This window comes from Aphelocoma coerulescens, chromosome 1 (assembly GCF_041296385.1).
Source record: "Aphelocoma coerulescens isolate FSJ_1873_10779 chromosome 1, UR_Acoe_1.0, whole genome shotgun sequence".
Lineage (NCBI taxonomy): Eukaryota > Metazoa > Chordata > Aves > Passeriformes > Corvidae > Aphelocoma > Aphelocoma coerulescens.
Genome location: NC_091013.1, coordinates 80678841 through 80702681, shown reverse-complemented (window position 1 = coordinate 80702681; position 23841 = coordinate 80678841). Strand labels below are relative to the sequence as shown.

Genomic DNA, 23841 nt, shown 5'->3' with positions numbered 1-23841 from the left:
TGTGGCTGGCACCAGGAGCCAACTGGGGAAGCAGAACAGGTGTAGATTACCATAACTGAAGAACATTCTGGAAGAGGCTTCTTTTCCTCACTATGACCGAGACAGAACTATCTGGTACAAGGGACTGTCTTACTGAGAATTCTCTCTGTCCCTTGTGCCACAGGCCGACCGGCCACCACAGGACAGAGGAAGAGAGCCTGAGAGGACCTCCTGGTATTTGATATTCCCCCCCAACTTAGGAGACAAGGTCGCATCTGGTTAATGACCACAAAGATAGTCACAGTACTCTCTGCAAGGTTTGCTTGTTACTCTGATATGCTTAGCAGTCAGCTTGAGTGGAACTGTTTGTTCTTTGATTTCATTTGTTTGTTTTCTTTATTTTTATTTCTTTTTCCCCTTCAAGTGCAGTTCTGGGAGTAACTGTTGAATTGGCTTCCATCAGTGAAGCTCTTTGTTTTTCTTTGTACCCTTTTGTGTGCTAATGGTACAAGTACAGTCCTGATGTTAAACATGCTTTCAAGAATGATGAAATGTTTCTTTCCCTTCTCAGCTCAAGAACATAATGTTTGTTAGAACTAGTCTCAGTTACAGTTGGTGTGATACTCTCTACAGAACTTGTCCTGTATCTTACCTGCACAGGAGACTGGTGGAGAAAAAAGCAGAGTTCAAATTAGTGTTGGTAGGCTGTCAAATTTGTGAAGGGTCTTATTCACTCTGGAAGAGGAGAGTGAAATAACTATGAAAATATGTGGGTCTATTTGTGTGAAAGATGTGCTGTCTTAAAGTTTGTACAGTAATACAAATTTCTGCAATAGCTTACTTGAATGGAAGGGTTTAACAGAACCGAACTTCTGATTTTAAAAGTAGCTTTTAAATATTTTTCTCTCTTCTCCTTCAGTTTCTAGTTGAACAGCTTACACCTCTTGGAATTTTCGTTTTTGTCTTTTTCATTTTAAATTCCTGGAGTGTCAGCACAGTTAAGCATGAAGTCACAGGAAGGACAGTGGGTCAGATTAAATGCTTGGCTAATTGTTGTGGGATTTGAATATATCAGGGAAATAAACTTTAGAACTGGAGGTCTCTTGCTCCCATGGAATTCACAGTGTCCTGAAAGAGGAAAGCTTCATGGGCAGAGGGATAGAACAAAGCACAGGAGAGGTGAAGCAGTGTCTCCAGCAAAGGGGAGTCCTGGAGTCCTGCATGTATTTAAAGCAAAACTGACAATGGTTGTGGAGAGCTCTGACAATGATAGGATCACTCTCTCTGGTACTACCTGCTGTAATTTGTCTGTGCCAGAAAGTTTTGAGCTCCACTGGAAGATTTGGGTTTCATCAGGATATGGGATTGTCAGAATTCCATCAAAAAGTATCCTAAACTATCTCAGATCTTAAGGTCTTACTGGCAATCTACTTCACAAGATTAAATATAAATATAAATAAATTAAATATAAATATAAATATATTAAATATAAATAACCACAAATGAGGTTGTGTGGTTTCTTGTAGATCTTTCCTCTGTCCGAGGGTTGTTCGGCCTGGAAAAGAGAAGGCTTTGAGGGGATCTTCTAGCAGCCTTCTGGTAGTGACAGGACAAGGGAGAATGGATTTAAACTGAAAAATGGTAGATTTAGATTAGCTATTAGAAGGAAATTCTTTACTGTGAAGGTGGTGAGGCACTGGAACAACTTGCCCAGAGAAGCTGTGGGTGCCCCATCCCTGGAAGTGTTCAAGGCCAGGTTGGATGGGGCTTTGAGCAACCTGGTCCAGCGGAAGGTGTCCCTGCTCATGGCAGATGGGTTGAAACTAGATGATCTTTGAGGTCCCTTTCAACCCAAACTATTCTATGATTTTGTCACTCAAAAAAATGTGTGACTGGAAAAAATGAGAAACTGGAACCAGTTTCTTTTCAGGTGAACCTGAAAGGCTGTGATTTCCCAGATGAAGGGGAAGTTCAGGATCTTCTCCTGATTCATCCAGAAGTGAATACAGCATCTGTACTTCTTCAGTTTTCCATAGCCTGGAAATAGAAAGAAGCATTGATGGGAGGAGGCTTGGAGTTAATATTCAAGCATTAAGGTACTATGTTCTCATTAAAGAACACAGAGATAAAAAGATTGACCCTTATTTCTGTGAGACATTTGTCTCTGAAATATGGGTTCTTCAGATGAAACCCCTATCTTACTTAATCTCTCTGTAACTCACTACTTCTGGAATAGTGGAAAAATACTTCTGACAAAAAAAAAGAATCTTATGGCAAATGCTTGGAAAGATGAAGCTTTCAAATCTAGTTTGTCCACTCGGCCATAAAAAGATATTCTGATGGGAAAGTGTATCAGGAAGCCTTCAACTACCAAGACCTCTACCAAGTAATTGCAAAGTCAAGATGCACAAGACACTGAAGATCAGCTCAGTTGGGCAGAGCTTGGTGCTGATACCACCAAGATTGTGGGTTCAGTCCCTGGATAGGCCATTTTCTTAAGATTTAGATTTGATGATCCTTGTGGCTCCCTTCTAACTCACAATATCAGTAATCTGAAATTATGTTTGCAATGTTAATTTTAAAATATTATATTTACATATAATATTTTTTTCTATATATATTTACACTGCATATCAATGTGTACTTTTGGAATATAAATGTTATGTTTAAAAAGCAGATGGTAGATCTTAGTCAGATTCTTTGTGAAGACTAACCTTTTTGAAGGTTGGCTGCTTTTTTATCTGCTTGCTTTGTAATCAGTAAAAAGGAAAAAGCTCCTTGGGGAGACCTAACATCTAAGATTCTTCAGTTGTTCTTCAGATGAGTTCTGTTCTTCCTCTCATGTTTTGTGAGGGCTCCATAAGGAGACTGGCCTTTCTGTGCTAAAGGCAGCCTTTGTGCATATTCTCTTGTGTCATTTTTTATTATTTTAAGAAACACTTCAGGTTTGACACTACAGTAATTTATTTTTAAACATAAACTATATAATACAGAAAATCGAAGTTCACTTGAAAAAGCCTTGTCTAGTGGGAAGCATTGCTGCCCATGACAGGGAGTAGAACCTGATGATCTTTAAGGACCCTTCAACCCAAACTATTCTTTGATTCATACCTGTAACTACTCCCAGCCTTGACTAGCATGTGATTTATAAGCATCCCCTTGTGGCAATGTATTAACACCATTTAATACAGCTTTAGGTTTTGGTAAGAAGCTGAATGTTGTATTACACATTGTACATGGAAGTGTCCAGCTTATGTTACTACTCATCTGTAGACGTTCGTAGTCTTCTGAATCTGCTTTAACATCAGCTTTACTTTAAATAAGTGGCACTGGTAGTGATGTTTCTAGGAAATTAACACAAGCTGGTGTATTGTTTGATGTCATCTTTTTCATCTTTTTTTTTTTTTTTTTTTTTTTTTTGGCAAAGGTGAGAGGGATTAAGATAAACTTCAAGTATATTATTTGGTTTTGTTTTCTAAGTATATGATTTGTCTGTGTAGAGTTTTCTGTACAAAGCTGTAAAAATATTTGTCTTGCTAAGGTCAAGTCACAATATTAACTTTGTGTAATATTTACACTTTTTAACTTTTAAAACAGAAACTGTGGACTTAAATACATGAGTAGTGTTTTATCATGGCATGTTTATATTCTTTGTAGCATGCAATTTGAAACATAAGTTATACAAATGCCTGGTTGTCTGTATTTGGTCTCAACTGTGGTATTTGAAGTTGTATTGATTAGGAGCTATTAATACAGGCCTCAGACTGAAGTGTTTTTTTGATCAGATGTTAGCAATTGTTAGTAATTGGGGGAAAGATTTAAAATTAAATGATGTCTTTTTGTCTAGTAGAGCAATATTTTTCTAAATTAGAAATGCATAACTATGCATATATTAGCTATGAGATTTGTTGCCCCCTTTAATGAATTTAATATGTGTTTTCTAGAAGCCTTCTACTGGCATGAGGCAAGTTAGTATTTGTCAGCGTTCGGAATTTGTGAGTCATTTAGTATTTCAGGGTAGTGAGTTTTATTTACCATGTGCAAGTTTGATCATTCTGTGTTGCCATGAAAAGTACTCATAGCAAATTTCAGAACAAAAAATGTATTTCCAAAATACACTATATAAACCCAAAAGTTTTTCATAGTTGAAGTGTAATATAATTTCTGTCACTGCAAATGTGCCTCATTTAATGTTGTTGCTGTCTTCTTCTGGCATTTGGTAAATCTGTTAAGTCAGTTCTTTCTGTGACCTACCTAGTCCTTATCCCTACAAATGAAAATACAGCGCTCAAAAGGTATTGACTGTTCTTGTTACTGTAATTCAGCATTGTAGATACTAAGGTGAAGATAAAAGCCTATGAAATGATTCAGGGCTTAAAATTTCTGTGTCTGTATTGTTAGTATTTAAAAATGATTTAGCAGCTGCATCAATGTTTTTAGGTAAATTTATATTTATATCCACTGGTTCTACCAAAGTAGAATTATAGATTGTTTTGGGTTGGAAGTGACCTCAAAATCATCCAATTCCCTGCCATGGGCAGGGACACCTTCCACTAGACCAGGTTGCTCAAAGCCCCACCCAACCTGTCCTTGAACACTTCCAGGGATGGGGCATCCACAACTTTTCTGGGCAACGTGTGCTGGTGTCTCACCACCCTCGCAGTAAAGAATTTCCTTCTAATATTTAATCTAAACCTACCCTCTTTCCATGCAAATCTTTATCTTCCCTCTTTAAGTAAAAGAAGAAGAAGAATGCTGCATGTACAGGCTATATATCATTCACTCTTCCAAATTCAGAAAAACTAGAAAACAAATTAGAAAACTCATTCAAAAAATTAATGTTGACTTGAATTGAAGAAAATCTAGAAATGGAAATATTCAGATATGTTTGCAATAAATTTATTCTTCCCTTTCTAACATTGTATGATAATAATGATTCTCTTAATGTTCTTCATTCTACTGACTGAAAGTTTTAGTAAAAAAAGAAAAGTTTAAAGAATTGTGAGCCCAAAATGTCTCCAAGTATAGACGTGGAGTTTCTCTGTGATGTGTGAAAACCACAGATTAATCTCGGTATTGGTGCATAAATTCAATTTCACAGCTAACTTCTGGAGGGAAGGAGGGTAGGTTGGAAAAGTGGATGATCATGAATCAGAAAAGACAACTTAAGTGGCTTTACCATGTGGTCTCAAAGGCTGTCAGAGTGTATTGAAATGTTGCAGTTATGCAAACAGCAACCAATCTCAAAAGTTTTCCAAACTGCCTTAGAAAAAGGTATTTCGAATTTTTCAGTGTTTCTTTTTCAAATATATTTTACAAGTTCTGGGTGGTTTTAGTGGTATTTATTTCAGTGGTGCTTTTATCAACAAATAGAGTTAACTATAAGTGAAATTCTATATACCAAAGATAAAAATCTGATTTAAGTTTTTTAGTTTAGAACAATCTCTTTCTTTATTACTGTATCTATATATAGCTCTCTCAATTGTCAAAGTAATATTCTTGTATTATGTTGTATTATGTCTGCTAATACTTGTCTAGCATCTTAATTAAAAAAAGACTGATGAACTGTCAGTAAATTAAAATTGCATTATTCTTTTTTTTTTTTTCTTTTTCTGGAGGAAGACCATTGCTTTTGCCAAACAAGAGAAACAATCACGTAATTTGATTAACTGCCACATATTAACTATTCTGAGCACTGGAACTGTGTAACATTTAGTAACTATTGGATCAAGAAAATGTAACTTCTTTAAAGGTGTAACTAATCTGAATAAGCTTGGAAGGATAAGATCCGTATTTTAAACACAATGTAGATTTCTGAAGTTGCTGTTTACAAAAACTATTACAGTCTTTTTGACATTGTTTGCCTGTTCCAAGTGTCCCTGATTTCAACCTAGCACAATAACTGAGTAGGAGAGGGATTATCATGTTGGCAGGAAAAAAGTTACTCTATTAGGACCACACAGTAAAAATTTCAGATTATCTAAAGCAATCAGATTTCCACAGAAATGGTTGTGGGAGTATTAGACTGCTGCTTTGAAAGGGATGCAGAAAAGTGGGGGGAGGGGGCATGTGTTCATTTATAACCCGTGAGAAGGAAACTGTAAGATAGTTGCAGTGATAGTTATTGACAAAGAGAAGAAATTAGTAAGTTAATATGTAAGGCAAAATTTCTACTCTCTCTATAATATTCAGTTTCCAAAAGCTAGGCACAGCCTGGTGGAAATTAATGGAAGTCTTTGCACAGTGGAGCATTCTGCATCTTGTAATAGTGCCTGTTGAAATGCATCTGCTGGGATTTTCCTTGGTCCTTTCCTGCCACATTCTCCCTTACCCAAAACCAAAGCCTATTTCTTGCCTAGCTCCTAATTTTGCTGGGAGATGAATTGTCAACACCAGAGCTCTTGTCAGTAGTACCTTTCAGTCCAGGGAAGAACTTGCATTGTGTTCTGTTGATGTGGCTCAGCAGATCTATTCAGAGGCACAGACCCCATCTAGAGACAAGCCTGGCAATGCCCGCTGTCCATTTCCAGTTCATGTATAACTGTGGGGGTAATGACACTGTGCTTCAGCCCAGCAAAGCCACTTCTCAGATGAACCCTCTCAGTTCCATACGTTTCCTATGTGTATGCTCTTCCATGGTATTTGAAGCAGGATTCTTTTTTTTCCAAGATACTTCATTTGCTTTGCAGCAGCTTTGAGCGAGATGGGAAGAGTTGTGTTTCAGTCACTTTAACACTGCCAAGAGGACAATACGTGCAGTGAGGTCTCCTGGTGTGGCATGGAGGCTGCATGACCATGGTAGTATGGAATGAAGGGAGGGGCAATTCAGCTTCACATGGGGTTAGTTTGACTGGCAATGACTAGCAACAGGACTAGTAGTGATTGCTGGTATCAGTAGTAACTACTTAACAGTATACGTACGTCTCCCTTAATTGAGCTGTGACATATTTAACAATGAATCTAAAAGACAGAGACAAACGTAGTTTGGGATGTGAAAAAATAAAAAATTGCATTGGCATTTCCATACCAGTGACTTGAGCAATCATTTGTGATTTCTCTGTGTGTTGCTAAAAGCCATGTACATGCTCTGTAAACTATCAAAACTTCCAGCTGCTGCTTCCAGGTGTATGCACTGCAATTGTGCTTGGTTGTGGGCAACTCATTTAAATTTTGCACTATTGTTAATCTGCTTTAGTGATCCTTGGGATTGAAATTATCTTTTCCTGTCGGGGTCTCCTCCCCCTGCCATGTGGTCCTGGGAGAGGGGCCCTGGGGGGAGACACGGGGTTTCCCTGCCCCTGGTCAGCCTCGTTCCCCATTGGTTGTTTTGTGTTCCCCTGCACGGGCAAGGACCCTCGGGTCCCGTGATTGAGCAGTTCCTCGGCAGAGCCCCGGCCATGCAGCTGGGGAAATAAACATCTCTGAAACATCTACCAAGAATCCGTCCATATGTATTTCTCTTCCACGGGACTCCTGGTTTGATATAGGCATGTTACAGGATCCCCACTGTAACATTTTCCTAAGTGCATGCACTTTGCCTTGTGAAGTGTTGAGTCCCAATTGGATTGCTGGATGATGGCTAAAAACCTATATATTATTGGGAAGCGTCCACTTGGAGAGTAATGTAGTTTTGTAGTCTGGTCCAGTGGAACTGATGGAGGATGTGGAATGCAATGAAAACACTCTTCCTCATCCTCTGTGCCTGATTTTTGTTTTTAAATGTAGCACTGTTTGATCATGGTATCGCTGAACATTCCAGTGTTGCCATTGCTGTCTTGGACTTCACTTCATAAGGGTGTCAAAGAGAGTCTCATCTTCTCCTAAAACTTTGCCCTGCTAAGAGATGTGGTGATTCTGTGGTCTTTCGAATTGTAATGTTAGGTTTGGGAAGAAGGAAAATGTGTTTGTATTTCAATGGGTTTATTCTATATGGTTTTTATTACAGCCTTTTGGGAAGTTTTTGTGTTCAACTGACAATGTAACATATCAATTACTGTTATGGAAGAACCACAAGAACTGTATTCATTCACATTTGGCTTAGGTACATGTTAGCTTTGCCCAGACCTCTAAACCTGCCAAAGCCCAAATGATGAGTATTGGTAAAGACTGTACTGGTGAGGAGGAAAAAAAGCTGTTTGTGTGGAAAACCCACAGTATTTGACTGTATGATATTCAGTATAATAGAATATTGTAGTGTGTTTTATTGTGCTTTATTTCTGATATGTTGACAGTTTTTAGTTTGTCTGATTTTCATCAGTAAAGTCAATTTAATTGGTTATTCTTCCTGTCCCTTAAAGGCACATGAGGAAATTATGCTACCTTTCCTTGGTGAGTGGCATGATGGCTTGGCCACCATTTGTATTCTGCTGCATGTGTGTTTCCAGTCCTAAATGACTAGAGACTGCTTTGGGTGGTCGATGCTGGGAATGGGTTTCAGGGAGGGGTTCCCAGGACTGGATTTACTCTAAATAAACAGAGGCCATGAGGGGAAAACTGTGTTTCATTAAGAACTCTGGTTTAGGTTAAAGGGATAAAAATAGCTGAAGGACATCTCAAATTAGTTTAAAAACTAGAAAAGTGAAGAAGCCCAATCTAGAGTATTTTTTAAGTTGCCCACATCTTTTTAGAGTTCTCTGCCTCACTCTCTTCTGTTCAGTGTAACTAGGTATAGAAGCCAAAGAGATAGGTGAAAAGATTCAGCTGTCAAAGCTTCAGATTCCAAAACACGGTCTTTTTTAGTCAGTGCTGTCAGTATTTGTGTGTGTCTTCTCTGTTCTGCCAAAATATGTTCCTGAAAGTTTCCGTTTTCTATTCTGGTTTTAGGCAAGATGCAAGAAATGGAAGTAAAGTACCAGAAAACCTTCTACATATTGGAGAGAAAATTACTGCATCTTTCATTACAATTGCTTTAGTTACTCATAAAAATGTTCTGTACTAGACTAGTTTACATGTGTGTTGTATGCTTTGTGTAAAGAAAACATAATTATTTGCCTTCTACCCAATATGTTCTTACCAGAATGTTGCGGACATGCATTTTTCAGTCTTGCACATTGGCAAAGTTACAGTGACTCCACTTTCTGCAAATACTCTGTATTAAAAAGATATGCTTTATGTTTAACTTTGCAGATCCAGAATGCTAATGATGTGCTAATAGCACCACTGGAGAAGTTTCGAAAAGAGCAAATAGGAGCAGCAAAAGTAAGTGGCTGGGGTTGTTTTCCATTTCATGTTTATTTGAGTTTATCAGTGTGTTTTGAAGGCTGTACTGAAAACAGGCATTTTGTATTCAAACAGACTTGGTGCCATCCTCATTAATTTGTTAGTAAATTATACTAAATTCTTTGCTTCAGAGGAGGAGACGATTTAGAAATGAAGCTTAAAGATTGATAATATGCATAGTGCACAGCTCTTGCTACTGTTGCACATTCCTACCATCTGGCATTGTGTTCATCTTCTGATGTCTGCATTTACATAATGCTGCATCTTGGGTTAACCCAGAACCACAGGGAGGATTCAAAAAAAATCCTTAAGTGGACATTGCATAAGGACAGAAGACAGTTTCAGCATAATCTCTGCCTCTGCTTTCCCTTTCCTCCTTACATGGCTGATGCAGTGCAGTGGTTCATGTTCTTTTGCCAGAGTATTCATCTTAATACTCTCCAAAGATTTTCCCATGGTGGAAGTGCTCCAGTTGATAATTTTATCTGGTTCGTTGGTGTTAAGTGTTATATCTGTGTGAGAGAGACAGTGCAGGTTGTCTATACCAGGGTTCAGTAATCAGCTCAGGAAATCAGATATATTGGGGAAAAATATGTGGAATGAACTGTTAGCCTTGAAGACCTGTTTTCAGCCTGATCCTGAATTCTTAACTGGCTATCAGTGACTGCTTTGATCACAGTCTCTGAGATATGCATAGAGGCTGTGGTAGTCAGCTAGAGGTTAGTTACAGTTCCTTTTGTCTTCATAAACATACTAGTTCTGAAGCATTTTGCATCTTTTATTACTGCTCATAAAAATTTCTGGGAAATGTTCCATTTGTAAGGTTAAATGAGTACAAAAAAAAAGCTCTCTGATGTTGCAGGTGAGGTTGTGTTTATGCTGTACGCAAAGAAACTCAGAAGAAGAACAGAGCTATTGGAAAGAGACACCAAGGGTTTATACTTTTTGTATTGCTATTGTGAATGTGTGGCAAACACATGGGACTGCTTCCTCACAGGAACTAAGTAGATGTTTGTGAAGAATTTTTACTGCGAACTTGAGGTTAGATTTCTCTGAAATGGGTGGTTTTTACCCTCTCACTTGATATGTTTTTGTGTACAACTACATTCTTCTCTTGTCCCACCCCTATGCTGCTGTGAGATGCAGGGCTGGGAGTTTATTTACCATGCTACATGAATCAGAATGTAATCCCAGCACAAAATTATTTTTAGTTTTCAGTAGGTTTTAGTAGTGTCATTTAGTTCTTTGTAGTACTGTTTCATTTCATATTCTCATAGTTTAAGGAATATCATTCTTCTCTTCAGAGCACCCTATTTGAAAGCTCAACCCTCCATACTGATTGCCTTGCTGTATGACAGAAACAATCCATAGGTGGTTCACAGGTCTCTCTTCAGAACTCTATAATAGACACTCAGGTTTCCTTTCAATGTATCACTCAGTAGATGTCAACACATACACAATGATCTAATTGAAGATGACTCCTTTGGTTTTTTGTATCATCAAGAACATTAAAGGCAGGGCAAGAACAACAAGACAGGTTGAGTCTTCTCTGTTTGGTATATCACAGTGGCTGGTTTCTTTTCCAAATCTCTTCCTTATAAATATGGGCAGCTGCTCCTCTTTGAGCTGTTGTTTTGACTTGTCTGTGGTCACACTACAGTGTACAGAATGAGTTCAGGAGGGAGTCTGGCTCAGCTAACTCTTATTCCAGTGTCTAATGCACTTTATTATGCAGTGCTGTGTGTTTTGGAGAGTCCAGGATACTTGGCTTGACACATGGATACCCTAAAGAGAGCTCTCCCAGGTCATTGTTTTATAAAATGTCAAACAAACATTTTCTAGCACTGCACATGGAGTTCAACTGCCAGACTCAGAAATGAGAGATTCAGAATGCCATCATAACCAAGTGTGATACATTTGCCTTTGAATTTTTTTTTTTTAATCAGTGGAAGCAATTCTGCAGTTAAATGGTATCAACACAAACAAGTCAGAGCTTAATTACATGAAGTATTGTTTTTCTAGTCATTACAAAATAGCAAAGTATGATCTAGGAATAATGAGACCCATATGAAACAGAGTAGGAATTTGGGCTTTGTGAAACCCATTACTGGTAAAGTGGAGAACATGGCCCGATTGCTTTACCCCTACTTTGGTTCACTGGGATCAGCTCTTGAGCATTTATGAACTCTTATAAATATAGAATGAGTTTAGCTTGCTAGTTATTTATCTGCAGTTAATGAATGTTTGCACAGAGATTTGGCTCTTTGAACTGCTCTGGGATGATCTGTGCTGATAATCAAACAAAAGATATAGATGTTTTCTTCTTGTTTGGGTTTCAGCAGCAAGTTTCGCAGAACACTGAGAATGTCACTTTTTATTTGTGGTCTTTTCTAGACACATCAGCTGAGTGGACCTTACCAGGCGTGAGCTGTTTTTTTTTCCCTGTAGTGTTAATCTACAACAGTATGTAGAACTGTATTCATATCAAATCCAAACTCGCTTCTGTGTCTCTGTCATCCCTCTCTTGCCCAAAACCCCAAAACATTTCTGTGTTGCTCTCTGAAGAGGAGCCGGAGATGTCCCCCGACTGGAAGCTGGTGAAAGTTGTCCCAGTTTTCGAGAAGGGCAAGAAAGAGGACCCTGGAAACCACAGGCCTGTTAGTCTGACTTCAGTGCCTGGTAAAGTTATGGAGAAGATTATTCTGGGAGGTATTGAAAAACACCTGAAAGTGCAGTCATTGGTGACAGCCACCATGGCTTCATGCGGCAAAAGTCCTGCTTGTCAAACCTGATTTCCATTTATGACAAGCTAACCCATTTAGTTTATCAAGGGAAGCCAGTTGATGTAATCTTCCCAGGATTCTTCTGGGCAAAATGTCCAGCATTCAGCTGAATAAACTCATCATGCTGTGGGTGAGAATTGGCTCATGGGTTGGGAACAAAAGGTTATAGTGAGTGCGATGGCATCAGACTGGTGACCTGTCACCAGTGGGGTTCCAGAGAGCTCCATCCTTGGCCCTGTGCTCTTCAACATCTTCATAAATGACTTGGACACAGGACTGGAAGGGACACTAAGCAAGTCTGCAGATGATAAAAAATGGGAGGAGCTGTTGACTCTCTCAAAGACAGGGAGGCTCTGCAGAGAGACCTCAACAAATTAGAGGACTGTGCAGTCACCAACCATATGAAGTTCAACAAGGGAAAGTGCTGGATTCTGCACCTAGGTTGGAGCAGCCCTGGGTGTATGGACAGGCTGGGGAATGCGATGCTGGAGAGCAGGGCTGCACAGAGGGACCTGGGGATCCTGGGTTGGTGACAAGCTGAACACAAGTCAGCAGTACCTTGGCAGCCAGAAGGACCACCCGTGCCGCAGGGGTACATCAGGCACAGCATTGCCGGCTGGGCAAGGAAGGGGATTGTCCCACTCTGCTCTGCACTGGGGCTGCCTCACCTCAAGAGCTGGGGGCAGTTTTGGCCCAGCTTGGCACAGTATATGAAAGACATTAAGCTATGAGAGAGTGTCCAAAGGAGGGTTATGAAGGTGGTGAGGGGTCTGGACGGGAAGCTATGAGGAGACCATTGGCTTGTTCAGCCTGGAGAAGAGGAGACTGAGGGGAGACTTCATCATGGTCTTCAGCTTCCTCATGAGGGGAAGCAGAGGGGCAGACACTGATCTCTTCTCTGTGGTGACCAGTGACAGTACCCAAAGGAGTGGTCTGAAGCTCAGTTAGGGGAGGTTTAGGTTGGATATTTAAAAAAGGTTTCACCAGAGGGTGGTTGCACGCTGGACCAGGCTCCCCAGGGCACCAAGCCTGACAGAGTCCAAGTGTTTGGACAACACTCTCAGGCACATGATGTGACTCTTGAGAGATGGTCCTGTGCAGGGCCATGAGTTCGACTCGAAGATCTTTGTGGGTCCCTTCCAACTTAGGATATTCTGTGATCTTGTGATTCTGTGGATGGTGCAAACTCCACAGGATAGCTGATAGATGTCATTATTTATAGAGCTATCACTTTACAATTAATTTGCATCATAACATCTTATGGACAAACATTTAAAGAGATTAAGTATAGAAGCCTGAGACTGGTATGCCTTTAGCACTGGCAAAGTTAGCAGTAGCTAGAAATGCAAGCAGTTGTTGGTTGTTGGATTCTGTCTTCTAATCAAACTTTGAAATTATAAATTTTCATAACCTGTTAAGCTGTGTAGCCAAATTTTGTGGAAGAAAAATACTATTAGCTAGCTGTGTTACCAATATACATAGCAGGAAATTATGTTAGGTACTATTGTGAGATTTTGCTGGGGGGAAGATTATGTGAGAGAACACTTAAAAGTGCTTCCTGGGCTTTTTTCTTTCTTATAAAAAACACCAGATAAAATTCAGTTGCAGATAAATACAAGCAAAACACCACTCCCTCCCTCCAAGGAAAAAAAGGAGAAAATGTTATAAATGATGAGAATCACCATTTTATTTTAATAATAAGTAACTTCACAAGATTTTTGCCACCATGATGAGTATCCTATAGATGTTTTTAATATAGAGAATGAGAATATTTCATTTTTTTCTTCAAAACTATAATGAGTTTAGGCAAAAAATATGGTCACAGAAATCAAAGAAAATATGGAGGATAAAATATATCCTGTTGATGTTACAAAGCTATATTTTAAGTACAAGGACAGTATAAACTCAGGGTGCAAAGTTCAAGTGTTTTTGGAACATCACAAGAATAACATTAAAGACCAATTCTTCACATGCACTTCAAAAGCCTGAAGGTACCTAACAAATTTGAGAAACATTCCCCATAAAACATTAGTGTTTGTAATCTAACCAGCAATATACAAATCTGCATCACTTGCTCTTCTTGATTTATACTACTCGCTCTTCTATTTTTATTGCACATATTTCAGTTATTCCTTTTCTGTACACACTCAGTTTAAATAAAGCTAAGTTCTCTCCAGAGACTGCACAAACCCAGCTTTGCATTGGACAGCCTGTTGATTTACTCCATCTGAGTTTAAAAAAATGACCTCTCCAATTATCGTAGCAAGGCGAGCAGAAGCTGGGTGAGGTAACTGGGAAAGGATTCCAGGCACGAAGCCTTTTGCCTTATTTGGTCAATGTGGTTTGCGAGGCCCCAGCTGGTAACTTTGGTGAGCTCACTGTGTGATGTGTTATGGACAATAAAGCCAAACCTTCCTCTTTCTTTTTATCCATTGAGTACAGTATTTAGCAATATTTGTTCCAATGTTCATTGACCTTTAATACAACTTAGATCAAAGACAACAGAAGCAATTCTGGTTTTAAGACTTAAAAGGAGGATTTTGTTTCCTCCTTACAATTACATCTGTTTGTTTCAGAAAATAGTTTATTTTGGCCAGGAGGATTATTTTTTATCATTATTTAATTTCATTCATTTATTCAAAGCTCTGAATTCCTTTCTACTTGGGAAGCGAATCCATATTCACTTCTGGGATTAATCTTCCTGCATCTTTGCTCACATCTATCTTCACATGTAGGCATGCAGAAGGTGGCACGTTCTCTCTGTGTTTAATTTGGGTTGTCTGGAAATTGCGGAGCATAAAACAAACAAAACCTCCCATTTTTTAAGGTCTGTCAGAAAGCTGTCAAAGCAGAATTTTAGATAGGTATCTGAGATGGTTAAAAATACCAGAACACCCATTTGGTGAACCAGTTTCCTCAGTATCTGATCAAATCTTAGCACTTGTCCTTTAACTGAGAAAAATGAGTGACCTTGCTGTAGTAGGTACGGCAGGGGGTGTTTCATTACAAGCAGTGTCTGTCACTCAAGCTTTGGTACTTGCATCCACTAGATTTGGTGTATTTTAATGGCAGTCTGAAATATGGAGGGACGGGGACAGGAGAAAGAAGCACAAAGAGGGCAGGCCAGGATAATTGATGACCAAATGTTTTGAGTTAAAATGCAGCAGTTTCTCAAAAATGGTTACTACCGGTTACCTGATCTCTTTTTTGATAACTTATTCTGTAGGCAAGGGAATGCAGGGGATCAAATCTATTTTTATTTCAGCCAGGCTTTTACAGCACTCTACATGAGTCTTACAATGTAGTTTAGATGGGGCTTAGTATGAGAAACCCAGTCTGTCAGAGGAACTGGCTCATGGGAAGTGGGCAGTGAGTTTTGTTTATGGGAGAGACTGGTCAGAGAGAAGTCACCAGTTAGAGGATCCCATGGGGCAATTTGAGATCAGTTTGTTGTTTTATTTTTGGTAATGACCAGGTAAAAAAATTCTGGTGGTATTGCTGTAGGTTGCTGAGATAGAGGAGGAGGATTGGAGGATTGGGAATAAAGTGTGAGGTGGAATAATTGAGCATGAGGAACTGAGGCTACTCAATGCTCATGAGACAGCTGCATACCAAAAAATCTGCTGTACTGATAAATAACATAAGTGGCAATCTCTTTAGGTATTATAGGTTAGTAGACATCTATCACTGGTAGTTAGAAAAGTGCTAATTCTCTTTAGCTTTTCTTTTACTTACACAAATCCTCAAGTTTTGGTTAAAGTTTCTGAACTGTGAAAGCTGTAAATTGCGCTTACGAATACATTTCATTCCTGGGTTTTGGTCCTAGAACACTTTTATTTGAGAAATAATTCCATATATGTTGTCTAATCTGATATTTTACTTAAACTAGTATTAACAAATGCAAGAACTGAGAAATCAGGACTCACATTCAATACAAATGTATAGTATAAAATTATTTTTAAAACAGATCAAATGTATTTTCCCTTATTTATTCAAATAAATGTATGGAAATACGAAGCAGTGAAAGACCTTTTTTTGCCACAAACAAAATAATTGTAATACCACAGTATGATTAGCCATTGCTTCTTCTACACTTGTGTATGTGAAATATTTGGGAAGTTTCAAAAACAGCGGTGAAGAGCCCAGTTATGCATACACTTCATCTTTTCAAGAGGTCTTACTTTCTCCTGTGCAGAGCCAAACTATTAAACTGGGAGATAACACTGGCTGAGCACCTGGACCCAGAGTTTTTTTGAAGCAACTGGTCTTCTTGGGACAGCTCTTGTCGTTATGCAAATGCAACAAAATTATTTTCTCATTGCAGTTTGCTTCAGTTTAATTACTGTTTCCTTGAAAGTTGATAAACTTTTAGGAAGTTAACAGAAAGAAAAAAAAAAAAAAGACAACAGTCGAAAAGCTTGTTTCACTTCTAGTGTATTCTTTTAAAAAATGAGAGTGAAAACTCAAATCTCATAACTAAAAGATTGCGGACACTGATTAAAAACTGTTGGTTCAGTCATTCTGTTAACCACAGGTGTTTGTGAGGAAAACAGTTAATGTTACGTGCATAATCAGTTTTAATAAATTCTGTTAAATGCAGTCTTTCTGTTATAAGTTAGTGTGATTAACTGCTTGCTGACTAAAACTGGTTTCTGAAGCTGTGTTTTTTCTGCAGTTTAATAAAATTCTAATTTCCATCATAAAGAAAACAGATATAAATTAAGGTTAAATAAAATAGTCCCCTCTAGTAAATTGGAAAATAATTTACTATTCTGCCATAACATTTAAGAATTAAGTCTTAGAATAAATGTGTTAATTGGTGGAATTGCTTAAGTGAGCATGCAGTGTACCTTCCTTGGCAAAAAGAACCTTTTTTTTTTTAAATCTACAGTTAGTAAAACAAAAGAAATTAAAAACCTAGGTAGTAAGTATCAGCCTTTTTACTGGAAAATGACAAAAGGACATAAAAATGCAAGAGAACTTTGACATTTTCTAATTAAATTAATGCTTTTTTTTCTTGCTAATCTGCTGCAGCCTAGTGTAATGTGTGTCACAGGAAGGTTGCATCCTAGCCCTGCACAGCTGCTAGAATTCTGCTGGAATCCTGAGCTGTGATCAAAAGTATGAACAAGGACATTGATCTTAAAACTTAATATCCAGCTCACAGGGGAGCTAAACTTCTGAGTGTTTCACGGCATGGAGGATTTGGCAAATAGAGTGCAGTAGCACTACTCTTCTGTTACTTTCTTTCTAGCCTTGCTCTTAGCCATAGCATGGACAGGATCATGTTCCACACCTGAAAAACAGGTCTCAAGGTTGTTGATGAGACTTTCAAAGTCTCAAGAAGGATTTAAGAGAAATGTAGGAAGTGGACAATTGCCCAGGCACAGAGCAGGACAGGACTTAAAGAAGCAGAGAGTTTGGTATTTTGCTCCCGGCACAAGCTGTCAATCTTCATTCATCAACTCAAAGGCACCTAGTCCCCTGCTCTTTCTCCCCTTGTTAAAAATAAGACTCCATCCTGAGTTTTAGCATCCTTTATCAAACCAGGTTCATAATGTTTTGACAAAGGCAGCTGCGTTCTCTTGCCCTACAGGGATTACTTCAGGGATTACTTGAGAATTGGATGTTGTGTAGTGCCACAGCTGTACTGAACACTTAATGCTTAAGTCATAAGGCTTTATACATGAGTATGAATTCATCTGTAATCTTATTTGTTACATGTTGGGATTTTCTTTTACAGTTTGGGGGAAAATAAGGATCTCTTTCTGCATTACTTCCCTTTGTTTTGTGGTGTAGTTAACAGCATAAAAATAGTTACGGTTATAGTTACAGTTTGGGTGTTGTTTGGACATTTCTCAGATGATATGGGGTCTATGGGTCTTTATTCAACACCTATGGTGAAGTTGCCTTTTTCCATTCTAAATAGAAAATCATTTGATCAGCTCTATTGCCATAGGTTTCCCTTCATCCAGTATCCTGTTCTGTCTATGCAGCAGGTTCTGCAGGGGCCTGTGAATATACAAATTTGAATCTCCTTTCAGTATAGCAACTTTGCTTTTGGTAAAGCAAACTCTGAAATAGCTCTGTTCCAAAGTGAAGTGGATGATAGTATCCGGGAAGTATCACTTCTGTACTGTAACAAAAATGGACATCATTGCTTGAAACTTTAATGTGTCTTGGTAGATATGGGAGTATCAAGAGATCCATCTTTCCACCAAATAAAGCAGCTTTGTTATTTCAGGACCTGTCAGGTTATAGTAGCTACCACAGAACCATTTGTTCCTGTGGAGTTTGCCAAGAAGGGGTGGTCTCAGATTCTTGTCTTGATGAGAAGATTAAACCCCCACCCCCAAGAACTAATCTGAGAGCACTGAGTGAGTTTAACAACGCCACTGGGGAGACATAACTTTTAACCCCAAAGTGATAGTTTGTGTTCTTTTATCAGTGTTGTAAAAGGGACTCCGAAAATAGATGCTTACAAAACAAAACAAAATCACTTCTGACATTGACCCCAGACTGTTTCCTTTTTTTCCCCCAAATATCTGTAAACAGCAGAGTTTCCAGTTGTGTGTATTAATCTAAAAAATTTCTCATAACACGCCTCAAGTTCTTCCTCAGGTCAGCAGTGCAGTCCTGTTGCAATGATGTCGGAGGTGCCCTGGGACCATGAGCTGTGCTGAATGTGCTGTTGGCACGCTGAGATCAGTGATGTTGGCTGATTGGTTGGCATAGATGGGAGATTCCCAAAGAGTGTTTAAAAAAAGAAATTACTAGTTAAGAAAGAGTTATTTTTATCTTCAGCTTTTAAAATAAAGCAGTGAGTATGTGAAGTTATTAGATGGTCCATCGGAATTGCTTTATTTGAATGACATTTTGTTCTTTCCAGCTTTTTTCTTTATCTTTGCCCTTAGTGCACAAAGCAAAGATGTTGCTAACTGTGCAGATGAAATGGCCTCTTCATGAATTCCTAAAAAACGTGGCTTTCTTTTTGAAATCATTTAAAGTCATAAGTTTTTGTACAGGAACAAAACTCTTCCTGTTACGATAAAATATTTTCAACTTTGGAAAGCTGAACCTGAACCTGATGCAGAGAAAAGTTTAAAAAGTCAGTTTCTGCTGTTCTAGGGGGCTTCTCCATATTATTTAAGCAGTAACTTGATAATACCCTAAGTAAGCTATTCCAGCAAAAATACTTCATATTTAGTAGACAGTGAAGCAATAAAACTAGATTACGTGTGTAGACTTACCAGTCCTGCTGTTTGGGCAGGAATTTAGCAGATTCCCAGACATCGAGCAGCTACTCCTGGAATCGGTAAATGCCAAATAAACTCGAGACAGCTCTGCAGCTGAATAACAGGGAGTTTAATATGTCCTGCTTTGTGACCTGACAGTACTGGCAGGTTTGCACGTCTTTGCACAGCAGTGCTGGGAACTTCTAATGTTTTTGTTTCCATTTCAAGAGGGAATTTTTTGGAGAGAAACGAATTACATCCTACAAACACATTTTCTTTTAATTATCTGTTTAATAAGTTAACAGTATCTGCTTTTTAATTTGAAAACATCTGATGGAATTGCATAGAAAATTATTAGGAAATGACTGTAGGATTCTCCTCTTTCAGGATATACTTCTGAAAGTACCTGATACTTGGATCTCTAAAGGCATTACAGAGGGAAAAGAAAATTTTCTTTACAAGTTTATGAACCTGAAAGTAAATTATCTCTTGCAAAGTTATGCAGTATTTTACACAGATGTGAACTCCAGTTTAATTAGTTTTGGGTTGTTTGAAGTATATTTCAGTTTTATGTATTCCTTACCTGATTTTAATTGAGGTTATTTTTTAAACTGCCAGTTTCTAATATCTGTCTTCATAGCTTTAATGCTGCTAAACAGTCTTGTATTCCAAGTTTATTGCCTTGTTATACTCCATAGTTGCAATATGTTCTTTTTATTATAATTATTTGTGTCTTACACTATATTGTTTTCTGGATCATCATGGTTTGCATATGGTTGTTCTTTTTTAGTAAAGAATTGGTTTTAAGATTTATAGTCATTTGGGCATTTAATTTTCTACATGGTGCATCCAGCTTCAATTTGGAAGTGTTTTCACTAGCAGTTATGAGGAACATAAGACATAATTTATGACTATATTAACCCTATTTTATGTCGATCAACAAGAATTTCTTTATGAACTATGGTACAACTTTGCTTCACTTCATATTATTTGCTAATGATACATAAGCCATGTCCTTTAACCTTCTAACTTTCTTATAGATTTGGGGAAACCCTGTAGCCTAACAATACATTAAATTCTGTTTTGGAGGAAGAGGAGGAGGGAAGGACTTTTATATAACGTTTTCACTTTATCTTCTGGGAAAAAAAAAGCTTGTGACTTCTTTCAGCCAGATCTTGAACCTTTAGTGTTCACATAACAAATCAAAATTTCTACCAAAGAGAAATTCTTCCCATCCAGACATCTATTAAAATGCAGCCTGTGGTCTCAGATGCCAATGATAATTTCAATTTCACTAAAACCAACCAAAAGCCAGCAACTCACCAACTACTTCCATGAGAATGCTCAACAAAACCTCAGGCAACATGAAATGGAAGGTGAATTTATTTTTTTTCTCCTCAAAGAAGTTGTGAGACTCTGAGATTCCACATTTTCCAAGAAGTCCATAGGATCTTACCTCAAATCAGTCTTTCCAAGACTTAAGTTCGGTTTGTTTTCTTGTCTACAGTTCTACTTTCGTATGTCCTGCTACTTAGTAAGAGATGGTACCCAAACTTACAACTCCAAACAAAATTCCACTAACTTCGTAGAAATACAATTTGAATTTTTGTTTGGGAGGTAATGAAAAAGATGGCTTCGAAAAAACATATTTGAAGTCTAACATTTTAGCAATGAACCGTCTCCAGTCTGTTGCTGCAAAAATTGACGTTTTTGCAGTTGTCAAAGAGGAAGAAAAGGGATGCGGCTTTATTGATCTCTGCAGAGTTCACTGTTGCCTTCAGGTTCTTCAACTGACAAATGTGTCTGACTTGATCTATATTCAAGTCTTACTGTTGTGTTTCTGTGCCAGTTTCTTCACCTCAGCTTGAGCTGGTGAGAAAAATATATACTAATTCTCTGTGAGGGGAAGAAAGAAATCCTCACGGCCATGTTTCACAATGTTCACTTGCTTTCTAATTCTTTGTATTCTCATCTTTTCAAGGTATTGACATATTTTCTCCAAATAGTTTTTTTGCAAAGACTTCTAGTTTAATTTCCTTTCTTGATCATTTTAAAATAATTTCTTGCAGAACATGTTTATTTTACGGTTTCACAAGGATAACGTGTTGCTGGGGTTTTTTAAGGATTAGCATGTTAAAGTGTGAAATATGAACTTTGGGACAAAGAGTTAAAAAGATTCTTTATGGACAAATATAAGATATAGCTATGCTCTGCTAATAGATAAATGTAACACCAGAAGTTATTGCAACTAAAAAAGGGAAATGAATGAGAAGGATGGCAGAGACTCTTTTTGGAAAAATAAAGAGCAATCATTTATGTAATAATTTTGAAGATACATGTAACAATTTTGACATTAAATACTGCACACAAAGCAGTGGCAGACCATTATAGAATTACCAGATTTCTTGATGTTCCCTCTGGAAAAGGAAAGTCAACTTCAAAATAAAAAACTATTTCTGCTTTATATCTAAAAATACAGACAGCTAGTGGGTAAAATTTGTAGGAATAGTGCCAGTGATTTGTAGCATGTATATGATTAGTTACAGCATGGAATCAAAATCTTTCTGAACAGGACAAAAACTGTCTAACTCAATTGGGTCAAATTTTTAATAACCTTCTTAATAGTTGATGTCTGGTCTTTTCACAGCCATAAATATTCGTAAAACGAGAGGGATACAAGAACATCTTTTGAGTTAAACTTCTAACTGGCATGCCTATAATTAGTAGTATCTCAAGCAAAATTCATTTCTGAAAGGATAATTTTTTTGGAGATTGTCTAATCAGTGTTGAAATGAAACTATACAGGAAATCTGAGCAGAGAGAGTAAAACCAGGAATTAAACCTGGATCCGGTATTACATGACTTAAGTCTCTCAAGAGGGTACTGGAAGTTAGTAAGGCTCCATTAAATTCTGGAAGCTGGGTGTGTGGTTAAGGGCTTTCCTAATGGTGTTCCTAGAAATTTGAAGCATTTAAAACTGTAAATATTTTTGAACTGATTTAAGGCTTGATGCACTGAGAATGGTTAAACAACTAAACAGAGACATTTACGGTGTTTAGAGTCTGCAGGACTTGGTCTAGACAAAAGGTGTTGATGACTTACACATCAGTGTAAAACACACCAAGGATTAATATTATGTAATTTCTCTTTTTCTGTGTTTAGATTTTTTTTTTTTTTTATTGCACCCAAATAATTATCTCACATGGATTTGGGATGGTTTTTTTTTTCCTATGTTCTAGCTGATATTTTGAAAGAAATGGTTGATACTTTTCCAGGGCAAAGAGAAAGGATGAGGTTTACTTTCAGGAAAGATGTGCAAGGATGAAAGGAAGCTGGAGTCTGAAGGGGATAAGAGACAGTACGGAGGTCAGGAATTAGCATCTTCCTAATGGCCACATGCCTTAAGCTTTGTGTCATGGCTGGTGTCATCTGTTCTGGTAACAGTGCAGCACGAACTTTCTTACCCAAGCACATCTCTTCTCCTTGGGGTTTGATCCAACGTGGAACCTAGGCAAAAGCGATCATCTGTCTCCTAAACTTTGAGGAGATAGTTTTGCATGGAAGCTTTCTTTGAAAACCTCCTAGCATGTGGAAGAGTAGAATTCTCAGTCTTATGGGCACAGATTGCTGGGACTGGGATTCAGGTTATTCATTTGGGCAGTGGCTGTGTGTGTTTTGAGGGCTGCAGAAGAACAGGATAAAGCTGGAATAAGCTGAGTCTGTGTCTCCCTTTAGGATGCGCCTGTGTGCTGTGAGTCACCGACTGTGTGTGTGTGAGACGAGTTATTTTGGCATAAACTGAAGTGTTTCTTCTCATCCAGAACATGAATCACCTGCTTTTCTGAGTGTATCATTTTTTGCTAATTTTTATTAAGTAAACAGATTTCAGAGGCTTCAATACATCCAAATATGTGGGTTTTACTGGCACAGTGAAGGACCTTCCAAGCAAAAGAAACTCACTCACCTGTTGGGGCCAGTATTTTTTATACTTTCCCAGAAACATGTCTGAGTAATCAGAGCAATGCCAGAAACACTGTCCTGCTGCAAATTTATTCCTAGGAGTATCACTGGGTAAAGACACTAATGCAGTCCGAATTGCTAAGACATCTTTATTTGCAGTTTACTTCTGTTAGTCTTTTTACTTTGTCAACTTCTACCTTTGAAGGAAGAAGGTCTTCTAAATCTGGAAAAGAAGGAAGAGGTTGATCAGATGTACTGTCTCTGAAAACAATGCACTTGGGCCAGAGGTTGTCCTGGTGATGAGGAAACTCCAATTTGTAGTTTTCTCTTTAACTTGTATAAAAACTGTGAAGGCAGTGGCTGAGCAGATCTGTGACAATGCAGAGGTGCAGTCTTGGAGGAGGCCTGCAGAAGACCAAGAGAGCCTTCAAATTCCATGTTTCCTTATGGATGGTGCCGTGGAGATCTTTATGAAGCTTCACATGAGATGCAATATGCCATAAAACCACAATGACTTTATTTGAACTTGTTTTTTTCTTGTTCTTGACAGTCGAGGGGGCTTATCTGTTTAGATGTGATCATTTACTTTTTGTGTTTTTCTTTTTACATATAAAGAGAGGGTGTGATATGTAATTCACAGGTTTTGTTACAGATCAAGGCAGAAA

The 23841-nt window shown here is 38.1% G+C and overlaps 1 protein-coding gene across 2 annotated transcripts in view; it reads left to right on the top strand.

Moving 5' to 3' along the window:
- The window catches only part of ARHGAP42 (Rho GTPase activating protein 42), a 150229-nt gene that overhangs the window by 72212 nt on the left and 54176 nt on the right, over positions 1-23841 (top strand). For both annotated transcript variants that reach the window (XM_069014976.1, XM_069014980.1), the window contains exon 4: positions 9106-9177. In XM_069014976.1, the coding sequence (XP_068871077.1) occupies positions 9106-9177 (72 nt within the window). The remainder of the gene's footprint in view (positions 1-9105; positions 9178-23841) is intronic.